The following is a 14,895-nucleotide window of genomic DNA, read 5'->3' on the forward strand; positions in this document are numbered from 1 at the left end:
ATGTCAGCTGATATTATGATTTTCTTTGTTGTTTTGCAATTTTAGTCATCCAATGCATTTTTCGCAGTATTTTTGTTTTGCAGTTTTTTTAGATTAATTGCAAGAAGTATTTAAATGGCTTCTGGACGCCAACGTTTTAATTTAGTTTCCAAATTGAATAATATTCATGTGGAAGACTTGCAATACGTAGAACGAGATTTGTGCTTCTATGAGCTGGTAAGTAGACTCTGGCGCACGAACCAATTAAGGAGTCTGGAAATATTTTTTCGCTGCTATTTCGTAAAAAGTTTTACAAAAAGATAATTTACCATCATAATCAACAGGTTTCTTTGGGTTTCCTTCTATTCGGCGATGACCGCGTAGCTGCCGAGTTTGCTCTGCAAAAGGTAGTACAAAACATTTTGCTATAATAGATTTAAATTTTGACGCATATTTGTTTTAAATAGCTACTCATCCTATCCAATACCCATAAGGGCGGCGGCTGCGGCGGCGCCGATTTGCTCACCAAATACATAAGCCTAAATCCGCGCAATTGGCGTGCTCAGCTGGTAGAGGCCTTGGCTATAGTGGGTGCCCGTCGTGTGTTGCGCAAGTTGGGATTCGATTGGAATGAATTACATCAACACTACCTGCCACATATTGGCGAGCTAAGTCTGCATGTACACCCACTATTAAAGGCGTTATACCGCGTATGTGAGCGTTTGAAACCGGCACAAGCTGGGCAGCTAGTGCTGCGGGTCAATGAACAACGCAAACGTCCGGAAGAGCTTCTGTGTTTCTATGATTTCGCATACCTGGAAATATTTATGCTCGACTGGATCTCACGGCGCATTATAATTTTGGGTGATAGTGCAGCAAATGGAGCGGATGTCGATGTGCTTCTCGAATTTTTTAAATTTAATGATATGGATGCTTTGAAAACACTGCTTATCGAAACCATCGTAAATAATGCTGAAAAACAGCACGTTAGCAGTGGCGCTCATATAAGTGCAGATAATTCCACTGCAGTTGCGCCGTTGGAAAATAATAATATGCTTATTTCCGCTACTTCTACACCAATTCCACAAACAGGAGACAATGCCTGCGCCTCGGTTCGCAGCTGTGACCTAACGATGGGTGAAAAATATGAAGTACGTCGAGAAAGAGCTGGAATTCTATTGATAATCAATCAGCTAAGCTTCCATGAAGATCCCGATCCCGCATTAAAGGTTACAAAAAAAATTGATACATATGTACATACTATATGATTGTATATTAATTAACAATTTTTTGTATATTATATAAAGCACTTGCTGCCAAAAAAGCCACTCAAAGCGCGCTATGGTTCGAATGTAGACAAGGAGCGACTGAGGAATGTTTTTACGGATTTCGGCTACAGAGCGCAGGAGTTCGAAAATCTCACACATCTCGAATTGATGCATCGCATACGTGAGACTGTAAAGTTGTCTTTTCAGTTCGATTCGCTGATTGTGTGCATACTATCGCATGGCATCGATGGTGTGTGTGTACCTTTTATCTTTAATTGTTAGTGTCTAATCGAGGTTCTTCTTTTACATCTAGGTTCCGTTTATGGCAGCAATAGCATTCCTGTAGAGATAGCTGAAATTGAACATATAATTACAGGCGATACGCTGTATGCCAAGCCAAAATTGCTAATCATACAAGCGTGTCAGAAAGATGAATCACCAATAAGCGTAAGAATTTGATTTTTAATTGGATTTGTTATTTATATTATACTCTTTACAAACCTAACAGGAAAAGCGCAAGATTAATGTGACGCCTCATCGTTTCGGTGATATTGTCAAGGCAATGTCGACTGTGCCCGGCTATTCTGCAATGCGTCACACGGTGGAGGGCACATGGTTTATACAAGAATTATGTGAAGCTGTTGAGCGTTTTGGCGATAGGTAAGCACTAAGCGATACCATTTGGCTCGAAACCAAAATTAAGGTTTTTAGATAAAAATTAAAAGTTTTGTTTTGCGTTTAAATAACTTATTTAAAAATTCTTAACCATGCAATTGTTTTTCGCTTTGCAGGCGCCACATTGTTGACATTCTCATCTGCGTCAATCGCAAAGTGAGCGAGCGGCGCGGTAATGAAAATGAGATAATGATGCCCATATCCAGCAATACACTACGCAAGTATTTCTTTTTACCGCCGCGCAGCAACGCCTAACGTCTTTTGTAAGTGCGAAGCAAAGTCGTGACAATTTTTTTTAATAATATTTAATTGTAAAGTAGAAAATATTTGCTAATGTAGTTAGTTGTTTTATATCGCTGATCGGTAGAATTGTTTGTAGAAAAACTAGTTGCTTTATAAAAAAGGATTGAGAACGAAAAAAGATTTTAAAAATTGCACAACGCTGAAACCGTATTTTTTGCAAAGCAATATAGTCGAGAAGTCTGCAAAATTTGAATTTTTGAAGAAAACTAATCGTTGATAATTCCTTTCTTTATATATATTTTCGTGTTAATAAATTAATGCAAAAAATCACTTTTTATTGGCAAGCGTCTAAAAAAGACCATATTTCAGAAAATATTAAAAATTTTGTAACCTTCTTTTTTGTACTACAATTTTAAGGTTTTTACGTTCAGAACTCGATTTGTTTAAAAGGGGATACATTTTCGAAAGTAGTTTTTTTTTCAGTGGAAGCAGCTTTTTCTTTTCGGTATATGCTTATGAAGCACTAAAATTACGGAAATCCGATAGAAAAATATTTTTCAAATATCTTTTGGTATCGATAACTCAGTGTAGTCTGCAAAAAGTTTTTCCCTGCTTTAGAATTGCTCAAAACTCAGTTTTTTGTAAAGAAAACTTAATTTAGAAAAACTTGGATTTTAGAAAATCCACGTTATTTTGCCTTTGATGTTTTAAATGTTTCCTACTCATCAAGTATTTAAATAAGTTAATGGCAAAACCAGCTTTCTAAATATGAACCAACTCGGACCCGGGATACGGGTTTTCCAAATACCTCGACTCTAACGTCACCCATCGGCAATTTTTTTGTGTAGTTATTCCTTTTAACAGATGCCAATTTCGAAAACTTGTTTTTTAATTAATAATTTTGTGTTGTTTAAATGTGATTTGTTGAAGCAGTTTCGCACCTCCCTAGTTGTTTAAAAGTTTCTTAAAAACCTACATTTAAGAAAAACAATCGAAAATCTTTTAATTTCAAAACCCCTTTTTTTGACATTTTGTAATATATTTTAACGTTATCTGTTGCATATTTGTGCCGAAGAAAATTCATTCGAAAATACACTGGTTTGTTTTTAGCATAATCTAATTTTTTATTTACTGGCGCGTTTTATTATATTTAGGCCATTTTCTCAAAAAGGTTTTAGAATTTAACTGCCTTTTATACACAAATTTTGTTCTGAAAAAAATGTGTTTAAAGATCAGGTAAATTTTAAAACCTACTTCAGAAGCCGGCACTAAGTTTTATAATTTTCTTATTTCATTATAAATGATACGGTAATTTCTATTTTACACATTTGGTATGCAATAAATGCATACCTTTATTATTTTATTGATATAATTTTGTTGTTGTTGAAGTTTTGGCATTTTATTATATATAACTTAAGGGTTTTAGTAGTATGTAGTTTAGTTTTTTTACACATTTGAAAGTCGACAATTTTGATAAATAAAATGCTCTTTAATTTATGAATATTTTTTTAATTTAGACTTTATTTTTTTCACTAATTTTATTATAAAAAATGTTGAATTAAAAAAAAATTAATCTGTCGACAAATTAGTATTCTTTTCAAAAAAAGATTTTGCATCTGTTTGATTTTTGACGCTTACTGTTTATTAAGTTTTGGTTCGCTACACGTTTTAACTTTATTTTTTATTTTGTTTTTATTTTTTTCTTTATTTGTTTAAAATACAATTTGTATTTTTACGCATATTAAGCAAGTATGTATATACTATGGATGTATGTATATGTATATATTTTTTTAATTTTATAACATGTTTTTTAGCATATACCCTTATTTTTCGAGGTTCTAATCAACCTTATCGTGAGTTTCGCCCGAAAACAAAATTCGCCCGATTGTTTTTCATCCGCCCATAGTGAAACACATGAGCGAAAAGTGAACGATCCCGGGCGAAAATCATACTCATGATAAGGCTGAATATAGAAGGTTATGAATTTGTCGGAATATTTTTTTTATGTATGTTACCGCATAACTTTGGACCACGTTAACCGATTTCTAAAATTCTTTTTTTAAAGGAAAGATGTTACCTCACATATTAATTTGGTTTAAATCCGACCTTTTATATGAGAATTGAAGTCGGTTTTGTTTTTTTGCTTAACAATTATTTGTTATATCTAAGTTTCAGTTATTTTCTGATTTTATTTTTATAGTTGTTCAAATAAAAAAATTTAATTTTTCTCTTAATCATGCTTTCTTGAATTTCTTAGTTAATTAATACCTATGTATTTTTTCTTTCTTACATTTTTTTTAGAAAAATATTTTTTTTTATTATTTTTTAGTCATACACATTTTTATTTCCACATATTTTACATACATACATATGCATGTATATGTATTTTATATGTATGTTGTTAAACCCTAATAGTTTGGCTTACAAGTCCATATACATACATATATATTATTATATATATATATTAAATGAATATGGATTTTGTTTGTTTTTTTCCTTTTTTGCATTAATATTTTAGTTTTTCATTCAAATAAATCAAATAAAAAATATAACAAATAAAACACCACAAATTTAAAAACAATGGAAAATATAAATTATATTAAAATACAAAAATAATAGTAGATTGGCGCTTACACAATACGTATGTTAGTGAGCTTCCCCTCCGATATGTGGCGTGCGCCTTGAAGTTGTCACACAAAGGGAAGGGAGCTACAGTTTTATGCCGAAACCGAACGGCGATGGTATTTTTATCAGAAGCTGTTTTTCATGATAGAAATACACTCGGAGGTTTGCCAACTTTGTTTTTATTTTATTTATTTTTTTTATATTGGTTGGAAGCTGGGCTCGAACCCAGACCTGCGGAATGGTAGTGCGCACTGCACCACAGCGGCAAGAAATATACCTACATACGTAAAACAAATCCAAATGAAAAAAAAAAAAATTAATATACATATGTTGTTGGTTGATTTTTGTAATAGATAAATATATTTATTTTTTAAACCAAGCTTATACAATTTGGTTCTTAATGATCACTCATTTATCTTGTGGTATTTCTAATGCTTTTTGCTTTCTTTGAATATTTCCTTTTTTATTTCTTACAGTATTCTTCTTTTAGTTTACTTTTCGCACAACTGAATTATTTTAAATTCATTTTGTACTGCCGTTTTTGCGCGGTTATCCACTTACTTTTAATTTTAAACTAAAAGCTATACTATTTTAATTTTTGCATTATTTGGCTTACAAAATAGTTTATTAATCAATTTATGTTTTTACAATTAAATATCTTCGTTTGTTTGTTTTTGGAGCGGAAGAGTCAAATATAAACTATATTTTGTGTGTTTTCACACATATAGACTTAACAAATTTTGTAATTCTTTTAATTAGTTTAGAAAAGTTATTAATGATTAAATTGTACTTTTACAATTTTTTTTTGGTATAAGATTTAGAAATATGTATAAATTTATTATACATGCGTAGTATGTACTATGTACATATGTACATATAATTAACATACAAAAAATTTGAACAAACGTCAAAAATAATTTCAGCTTTTGACAAACGTAATTATAAAGCTGTGCTTTTAAAAATTCCAACTATACGTTTTCCTTATCGATGACTTTAATAAGGTTTTAAAATTGCATTAATGCAGTTAATAGTAAAATTGAGCAAAGCTTTTAAAAACTAAAATGCATGTGCCCTTTTTGAAGTTTTCAACCTAAAAAAAAAAGAAGTTATTTTTAAATCCAACAGTTATGTATATATTTTTCTTAATAAACAGTAATCGCACAAAGAGAATAAAAATAAATGTAGCAGCATTTTGTATGCTGAAACCAAATCCTTTGTAATGGAAAACATTGTTTTCTTCTACTATTTGCATGGAAGTACTGTAGTGTTTCCAACCGCATTAATTAAAAGCTTAATTCTATGATAAATATAGTATAAATACTAGACACGTTCAATAATTGTTAAATTTTTAATTATTCTTAGTAAAACTATATTTTTACATTCACATGCATAGTATATATCGAGTGCTCATATTCGATGCCCGCTATCTGCAATTTTCACAAAAACTGCCTTGTGGTGTTAGAACCCATCTGGGAATTACCTGTCATCACTCATGTGAATTCTAACTTTGCAATTTAATATTAAATTCTTCTGTCAAGCGCTATAAAAGGTCATCATTAATATCACCGATGACAGTTAAGTCTTAGGTGGACTTTTATATCAGAATCTAATTTTTTGTGAAAAGTGCAGATAGAGGGTATTGAATATAAGCCCTCGATATGTACATATAAGTACATATCGCACACCGTCTCTGTACGCAGAGCTTTTATTTACCTTTCAGCAAAAGCTGGCGCAAATTTTTGTTATAATTTGTTAAAAACAAATGCAAGGTAAAGTCGCCCTTGCCCATATGATTATCGTGTGCTAAGATATAGTTTTTCGCATTTTCTGACAATCGTATTATTTTGAGTTGTGACTCTTTTGAAGACTGTGTGCGATATGTGGTTAGACTGAAATACATACATATTTGAGTTTAAAAAATGTTTTAAGTTGAGATATATTTCTTATAGTGATATTAAACAGCTTGTTTATTCAACAATCATATTTTACTTAGTGAAATGTATATATGTATATATGTATGCATGTAGTGGCTTGTAGGTCTAGTAAACTAAGTTTATAAAAATAAAAATAAAAAATTTATATATATTTTTTCATCGTAAACAATATAATTATTATATTCAAAGTTTTAATTTGATAAAATGAGATAACTTAGTTTTTCCGTGCCTGTTTATAGTTTAGTTAATAGTTTAACAGAGGTAAAAAGGTACATAAATATCTTCTATTTCATTCTTGTGGAGAAGTACATACATATACAAAAAGTTTATTTTATTTAAGTCGACTAATACTACATATAAAACAACGCCTATTAAAATTAACACTCTAACCTGAAATTACAAAAACCATGCAATATTTTTCGGGCAGTGTTACCAATCAGCGCTATTATTTTATATTTTTCTCCAATTAAAAATTTAGTTATTTTCTGGCAGTATTGAAATAATGTGACCTCGTAAAATACTTTGGTACATTTCGGTGGTTGCATACACTCCAATATAAAAGCTCAAAACTTCCCTGCGAAGAAGACCAAGTCAGAAAAGGGAAAAAGCTTCGCACATTTTTAAATATTATACTTAAATGTAATTTGTTCTTATTCACAACTTTTCGCTTGTTTGTGTATAACTTCGATCGCTATTTTGATTAACTCACGCGTATGCTGCTCTAGAAAGAACCATTTTCAATAATTCAAGTAAATTAAATTTATAGCGAAAATTTCATATACAAGTACATTTTTAACCGAAAATTTTAAATTTAAGTTAAAAAACTTTTTCAATTATTTTGTGTACGAATATTTTTTATTCATTTATGTACTTATGTATTTCACTCACGAGTCGTAAATACATACATATATCCCACTTATTGAAAAGTTTAAACATACATAGGCTATGTTGTCAAAAATTTTGAATTCGCAAAATGCTTGTTCCTGTGCCTATATAGCAGGTTTATACGCCAAATCTCTCTGAAAATTGCGAATTGAACTATGTAATCCCTTTCAAAATAAAATGTCAGTCATTTTGACTTAAATAATTCAGTGCCAATTAATTATTTGCAGTTTTTGTAATCAGCCATTCGACTTTTAACATAGCACGCATTAAGTCAGAGTAATTTTCATATATCATACTAAAGCAAATACTATCTAATTCTAAACTAACACTAAAACAGTAAATTTCAACTTAAAAATAATATAAAAATTATATACTTTTTAAGTTAAAGCCTGCAACACCCTGTTATATAATTTATTTTTAGGTCATATTTTTTAGTATACATAAATGCCATCACTTTTACATATAGGTTATGTTTCTGTCGTCTGCATGTACTCATCAAAGAGGAACTTAGAAACTAGTGTCATAAATATGCTTGTACTTGAAATTAATCCTTGGAAAAAATACTTGCTTCTTCTCTATCATATTTGCAAAAAAAAAATAATAATTTATTTCGTATTTTCTCTGTACAGGTTTTTGCCTCTGTGTTTTCTCCTCAATATTTATTAAATTTTGAGTTGTTTGTCGGTATTTTAGAAACCCCTTAGATATTTACTTGGATTTTGTCGTTTTCGCTTCGTTTGTTTACTTGAATTTTGCGCACGAAACCAACAATTTTTTTTTATCACTTTCATACATTTCTTTGAATGCATACGTCGTTTTCTTATTACTTCCAGCATTGTCAAATTTTATTTACACTTCGGTTATAATTTTCCGCTTTCCTACATAGCGTCGCATTTTATCACTTTAGTTGTAGCTCTATAGCCATTTCACTTGCGATCGTTGGCACACGCACGCACTCATATTCGCTTCTTTTTATCAACGCATCGCAAACATACTCTCTATTCGTCTCTTTCGCACTCGTTCGCGTGAGCGTAACTTCCGCTGTTTTAATGCATTGCATGTATGTATGTATGTACATCCGCTCACCACTGTTCACTCATATTTCCTGTTTTGCTCTTCCATTTCCTCTTTTTATTCACATTTTCTTCTTTGCTACAGCCTACTTCGACGCCTTACATATAACTGTTGCTTGTTTGTTATCCTAGATCGCGCACAATTTCAATTTTGTCGCACATTTCGGAATCGGGTATAGTGGTGAAGTGTGTACGATCGCTGCGAAATGTATTGCGTTCGTTCGAACTTGTTTTGATGGAGCGTTCCGATGGCGTCTCAGTTCCGCCTAGTTGTATGCGTTTCTGCAGCGCGGAGACGAAGTTCTGCAAGGTGCCGAAGGAAAGTTTTTTTTATGTTACTAGGTTATAAAATTAAGGAAGTTTTACTCACTTGCGAAATGATATCGCCACGTGCTGTGCGCACTTGATACAAATAACGGTACTTGCGTTGGCTAGCCTCCTCGCGCGTCTCACGCGGTCGTCCACTCATACGATTGGCTGGTACGCCATTTGCGCCACATCGCGCCATCTGGTGATGGTGTCGTAGATAGACGCGCTTGCGGTGATCCACCCGCCAGGCAGTAATGAAGCACTGCACCATTATGCTGATGATGATTGCAACTGGCCAAGAGCAAATCAAAATGCCGCCATAACAAGGTGGAGGTGAAGGATTCGGTTTCATGTTTAAAATCTGAAAAATATGAGGTTCGCAATCTGGCATTAGCTGTTTGCTTTATAACGAAATTACATACATTTATTGCTTGTTTTAATTATTTATTATTATTCTTATTTAAATTTCCGTTCAATCCTAATACTTACCCAATTTATCGTATCTAGGCTATGCATGAAAAAATCGATAGACGCTATAATCATCGCGCTGCCCACGATACTCGATGTCAGTATTGTCACATATTTGACACAACACAATGTCAAGACAGCACAAATAACCGCGCCACCCACAACTGCAACATAAATTTCGCGATACTGCAAATTAAAATTGAAAGTATTTAAATCTGATTATTTATGCAAATATTTAAGCGCATATATGTATGTATATGTATGTAAGTATACTCACGCCAAATTCATTGTCGGGCATTGTGGCTACGCAAACAGCCATTGCTGCACCAGCGATCAGTGCGCCTGCAAAGGCGCTGATTAGCACCGATGCCACAGGATATGTGGAGCCAATCACTGCGCCGAGCAGCCCTGCGACAATGGCTAATGCGGAGTCGGCTGGCTTCCCGAGTAGTGTCACTTGAAAGTCCTGTAATATGAAAATGCCATTGGCACCGACGAGCAGACCGCTTAGGAAGCCCACAGCGCGAAGGCAGCGATAACCTGCAGAGTGGTGTAAATCGGAAATGGTTGAAAGAAAAAATGGGAGGCGATTGATAAGAAAAATGAAAAGAAAAAGTATTTTGCTGATTTGGAAATTCAGGTGAGTTCATACATATTTGCATACCCATCTACATACGTATGTAGATACATATCTACATATCCCAGAAGCTATTTTGTGAAGGCCTTCCCTCCATAAGGTATTACAGAACAGCTCCTAAGCAAGTGCAATTTACATCTCAACCTGGGTTGTTGCGAATATTATTCCGAAATAAAAGTCCTTTCCAAATAATAAACAAACCTCTTATCCAAATTAAACAAGTTTGGTATGAAATGAAAAAGGACTTAAATAGCTTTAAAACTGAAATGTCTAAACGAGGAAAGCCACATTTTGAAAAATATTTCTATAAAAAATGTTAATTAATTACCATAGAACAAACCTTGTGTGAGGTATATGCATTTATTTAGTATTAAATTATAAAAAAATATAAATAGAGGTCGTTCGTTATTTCTGTTTAGAAGCTATTTCAGTATTTCAGTCCTCTTTCATATGATACCAAATTTGTTTAGCTGACATGAGTAGACGAGAGGAGTGTAATGTGGAACACTCGTTTATTTCGTAATCTATTTGCTATGCGGGCAAAATTTTTACAAAAAAAAGTTGTAAAATTAAAAATTGGGAGAACACAAGTACCTAATTAAAAAACACCGGCCCTGCTCTATCTAACGACTAAATTTTCTATGACTTACTAATTTAACATGACCTACCAAGTCGAGAATGTTCTATCTTTTGGTAATATTACGGACTTTCGTTTTCGATCGGACCGAAAGTCAATTTTTTTAAATGGGTCATACATGTTTTTATTACAAAATCGGAATTTGTGGACAAAAATACGTCACTTCTGTTTGAAACTTTTATCGGAAGTGCTTTTTCAACCTCTAAATGGCTTTTAAATTTCAACTCGACCTGGACTTCTAAAATGAACGAAAATAGTTTATTGAAAAACGAAAAAATATGAGAAATTGAAATTTGCCGCTTTTATTAAATTTGTCAAAAGTTTAACATTTTCTTTCCGATTTGGGCGCTCATATGCTTCACATTTTCGTTATAAATTGTGTTTTTTACAAAGTTTATAAACTGAAAGGAATGAATAAAATAAACAATTTTAGAAAAAGCCTGAAAATTTTCTTATCTTTCAAATTTAATGGCCTGAAACTCAAAAAGTAATATTCCGATTAACAAAAAAATATATCAATGCAATGAGGCTAAATATATCTTTCGAAATGTATCCTTAAAAGATTAGTTGCATTCGCTTTTCTGGAGTTTTTATATCTCGAAAACGCTTCTCTGGGAAAGTAAATGAGACTTATTTTCATGTTTAGCGCCTCTAAATAAGTCTAAAAGAACACTTTTAGCCAAGTCCTTTCTTTTTTAACGCTTCTCTGGGAAAGTAAATGAGACTTATTTTCATGGTTAGCAACCCTAAATAAGTCTAAAAAAACACTTTTTAGCGAAGTCCTCTCTTCGTATCAACTAGTGTAATTAATGAATTTGTAATGTATCTATTTTTTTGTTTTTTTTACGAGTTTTAATCACAGAATGTTTGTTTAGAATAAAAACTGCACGTGCTTATGTACCTGAACAAATAAAATTTTGGAAATTCATATATACGTAATACTCCTATATTGGCAATAAGAGCTAGTACCGTCCGAGAACACTACAGTATAGATATATCAATAAACACGTACCAAAGAAAAGGAACACATACGTTTATAAATAAACATGTACACGACACACATACAAAACCGGCACTCAAGGACACAATACATTGACAAAAATAGTACTAGACTGTCTTCTCATTCTATCTCAAAAAACTTTTCAAGAACGCCCTATTTCAGAATTCGTTTCAAAAACGCCCTATCTCAGCTGCCGATTCAAAAACGCCCTATCTCAGCTGCCGATTCAAAAACGCCCTATATCAGCATATTTTCAATACATTTTGAAGTGAGATAGGGATGGATATTTATTTCTGACAACACAGGTACGTAATGCAAATTTCAGTATATGGTTGCACATCGGCTATCAGTCGCCATACAAAATAGGGCCCTAAGAGAATACCAATTATTTTGGGAGAAATTGATTTTCTAGCACTTGTAAATAGTTTTAAGAGTATCTCGTTATTTTTTGAACGCCGCACAGTGCGTGATTTCGGCGATTTAGGGGAAGGAAAATCATAGCTGCCACAATTTTGACTCTAGAATATATTTTTTTTTAGTTATGTACTTCTAATAGACTGTATAATTACGCTTTCAAAGGATGTGGGTGATTCCATAAGTGTAATATTTTATATGGGCATTTCCAAGGGAGGGTCTTTATAGTCAAAAATTAAAAGCGATATATCTCTGTTAGGTATAGTCGAATCTGGGTTATTTTTTCCACGTATATTGGTTGCACGTGCAGGAATATTTTTGCAAAACATTTACCCGTTAGGTGGCGCCGGGGTCGAAATATTTCGAAAGTCCGTATTTATGGACAGTAAGCAATATATTCAAAAAAAATATAAATATAATTATATAATTTGATTTCTTATATCTTCGCACCATTTTGGCTGACAGTTTTCACCTTTTGCATTAACTATAGTGTTTTACAAGAACTAAGTATACAAAAATCAAAAAAAAAAGAAAACTTAAATTATTATTTGTGTTTCTTTACCTCAAGGTCGATTTGAGATTTTTAGCTGCCATGCCTCAAAATAAGAAAAATCCCAATGACTAATTTTTTGTCACCAAAAATACACAAAAACCCGATTTTTTTCAACCAAAGGTTGACTTTTAAACGACTTGTTTTTTAATTGTGCAGTTTTGTGCAAATTCTTACTATTGGCCCTTGATATACAGATGTCCAGTTAAAGGTTCCTGAAGAGATCAAATGTCACACGCTGTCAAACAATTTATATGTTTATATGAAAAAAGCGAAATCCCATTATTATTTTTTTAATCTAAAGGAGCGTCATTGATATGGAAGATTGACGTCTAAAATTTCAAAATAATGTTTTTAATTAAGCTTACAATGTGTAAAATGCAAAGTATACCCAAGACTGCAGTCTCGTTATGAAATGAGACGGATACGACCACTGATTGATAAAGGCCGGAAAACTGGCGATTTTCGTTCGTCAAAACAGGCATGTTTGCACAAGCTCAGAATTCTTCCAGGTAATCTTCTAACAATCACGCATATCGTATCTGAACTTTTTTTTACCAACTTCGATTTTCGATTTTCCTTCCCCTAAATCCCGCGAATTACGCACTGTGCGCCGTTTGACTAGCCTTATCTATGTAAGGTTAGATATCTAATCGTGTTTTGACGTTGAATTGCCATTGGCTTCTAATGTCTAGTATTTTTTCTAATCAGTCTCTAATCGAATGCTTATATAGTTCTCTAACCTGATTTCCCATTCGGGAACTGCATTAGAACTCTAATGTAAAATCCAAATTTTTTTTCTAGCGCTAGAGACTGTTTGATGGGAAGCAACTACAGTTCACACAATAATAAATTCCAATATTTTTTTCTTGGCACATATTACAATGTAGCAGTTGCAATGAATGTTTTTTTTTTTAATCCCAATACTTACCAAGCAGCGCATAAACTATACCAAAAACTGCGGTTATTGTCCACAGCAAGGCGGACAGCGTGTCAGGCGTTGTTGTTACACACGATGGACTCTCGAGGATGCCCTGCAAAAATATATAGAGAAAATTTGAAAAGAGAACCCATTAAAAAATTGAATTTCTGAATCTATAATGGAAATAGCGCGCCAGCTTTGGCGTACCACGTGCAGCTATGTATTTATGTACCTACATAATTGAAAACTAAATCAATCAACTTGACATGGAATCAATAAACTACAATCGAGAGTTTTTCACTTTCAATCGTTGAAATTAAAAGCTTATCCACTTCATCGCACTATTTTCAGCAGCAAATCCGAAAGGTAAGCAAACAAATAAAACATCCAGTCGGATATTACAACAATGCTGTGGGTGAATATGTAGATGAAAGTCGGCCGCCTAGTTTATTGTGTATGTAGTTAGAATGCTGGCTAACAAAAAAAAAACACTCTCAAGCAAGCGCGCTGGAAGTGTGTGGGCGTTAAGCGTTACTTCTCCCGCTAAGGACAACTTGGCATAAGTGGCGTGGTGTTGTATGAACATAAGTGGCAAGGAGTGCGTGATAACCGCATTTAAATGCATTCAAAGCAAATGCCAACAGCAGTTACAGCAACAACCACAACAATAATAGCATTGCTAACTGCTGACTGCTGCTGGATGTCGAGAAAGTTGGCGTTGGCGACAGCAATGGCAACGGCAACGGCAACAACATGCGACGAACAACCGACCGACCGGCCGACCGCATTGGCAACATTCATACATGGAATATGCGCGGAAAGTGGGTCAATTCCTTTGGCAAGAGTCATAGAGTAGTGGAGGCGCTGGTTGCCTGCTGCTTCTGTTGCAAACAGGTCGACGGAGGACACTCGAAAATTTGCAATCAAGCAACGCCAGTGGCAGCGCAGCAGTGCAGCAATGCAAGTGGCCAACAATGTAAACAACTGGCATATTTTTGTATGCGCTATGTAGTATTTAAATGAGCAAAAAAAAAAACACAAATGCGGGAGCAAATATTTTACTCAGTTTACAAGAGAAAAATCAACAATAATAACAGCAAAAATAGCCGTTGGCAAAATATAAATGGAACGCTAATAGCCACTGCAACAGTAGGAATTGTTTAAGAATTTAAAACAATAGATTAGTGCATGTTTTCTTCTTAAGAAAAAGAGCGCAAATTAAAAATAAAATGCTGAATTTGTTTGAGAAAATAAGAGTGTTCGCTATGCAAAAAAC

General features: G+C 33.2%; 2 protein-coding genes across 2 annotated transcripts in view; one reads left to right on the forward strand and one right to left on the reverse strand.

Annotated features, from left to right (window-relative positions):
- Positions 1-13: 13 nt before the first annotated feature.
- LOC118748564 (caspase-8) lies at positions 14-2,995 on the forward strand (the record flags this gene model as incomplete). Its single annotated transcript, XM_036483095.1, is given in 7 exon segments — positions 14-216; positions 324-386; positions 447-1,208; positions 1,287-1,497; positions 1,561-1,694; positions 1,756-1,907; positions 2,039-2,995. Coding segments are annotated over 7 exon segments (1,563 nt in total). The 3' UTR covers positions 2,178-2,995.
- Positions 2,996-8,744: 5,749 nt separating this feature from the next.
- LOC118748565 (transmembrane protein 198) overlaps positions 8,745-14,895 on the reverse strand; it is a 14,464-nt gene continuing 8,313 nt past the window's right edge. The window contains exons 3-7 of the mRNA XM_036483096.1: positions 13,629-13,731; positions 9,737-9,999; positions 9,481-9,645; positions 9,053-9,352; positions 8,745-8,985 (exon numbers count right to left, since the gene is read on the reverse strand). Of these exons, the coding sequence (XP_036338989.1) occupies positions 8,806-8,985; positions 9,053-9,352; positions 9,481-9,645; positions 9,737-9,999; positions 13,629-13,731 (1,011 nt within the window). The 3' untranslated portion in view covers positions 8,745-8,805. The remainder of the gene's footprint in view (positions 8,986-9,052; positions 9,353-9,480; positions 9,646-9,736; positions 10,000-13,628; positions 13,732-14,895) is intronic.

This window comes from Rhagoletis pomonella, unplaced genomic scaffold (assembly GCF_013731165.1).
Source record: "Rhagoletis pomonella isolate Grant_MI unplaced genomic scaffold, Rhpom_1.0 Rhpom_scaffold_00013, whole genome shotgun sequence".
Lineage (NCBI taxonomy): Eukaryota > Metazoa > Arthropoda > Insecta > Diptera > Tephritidae > Rhagoletis > Rhagoletis pomonella.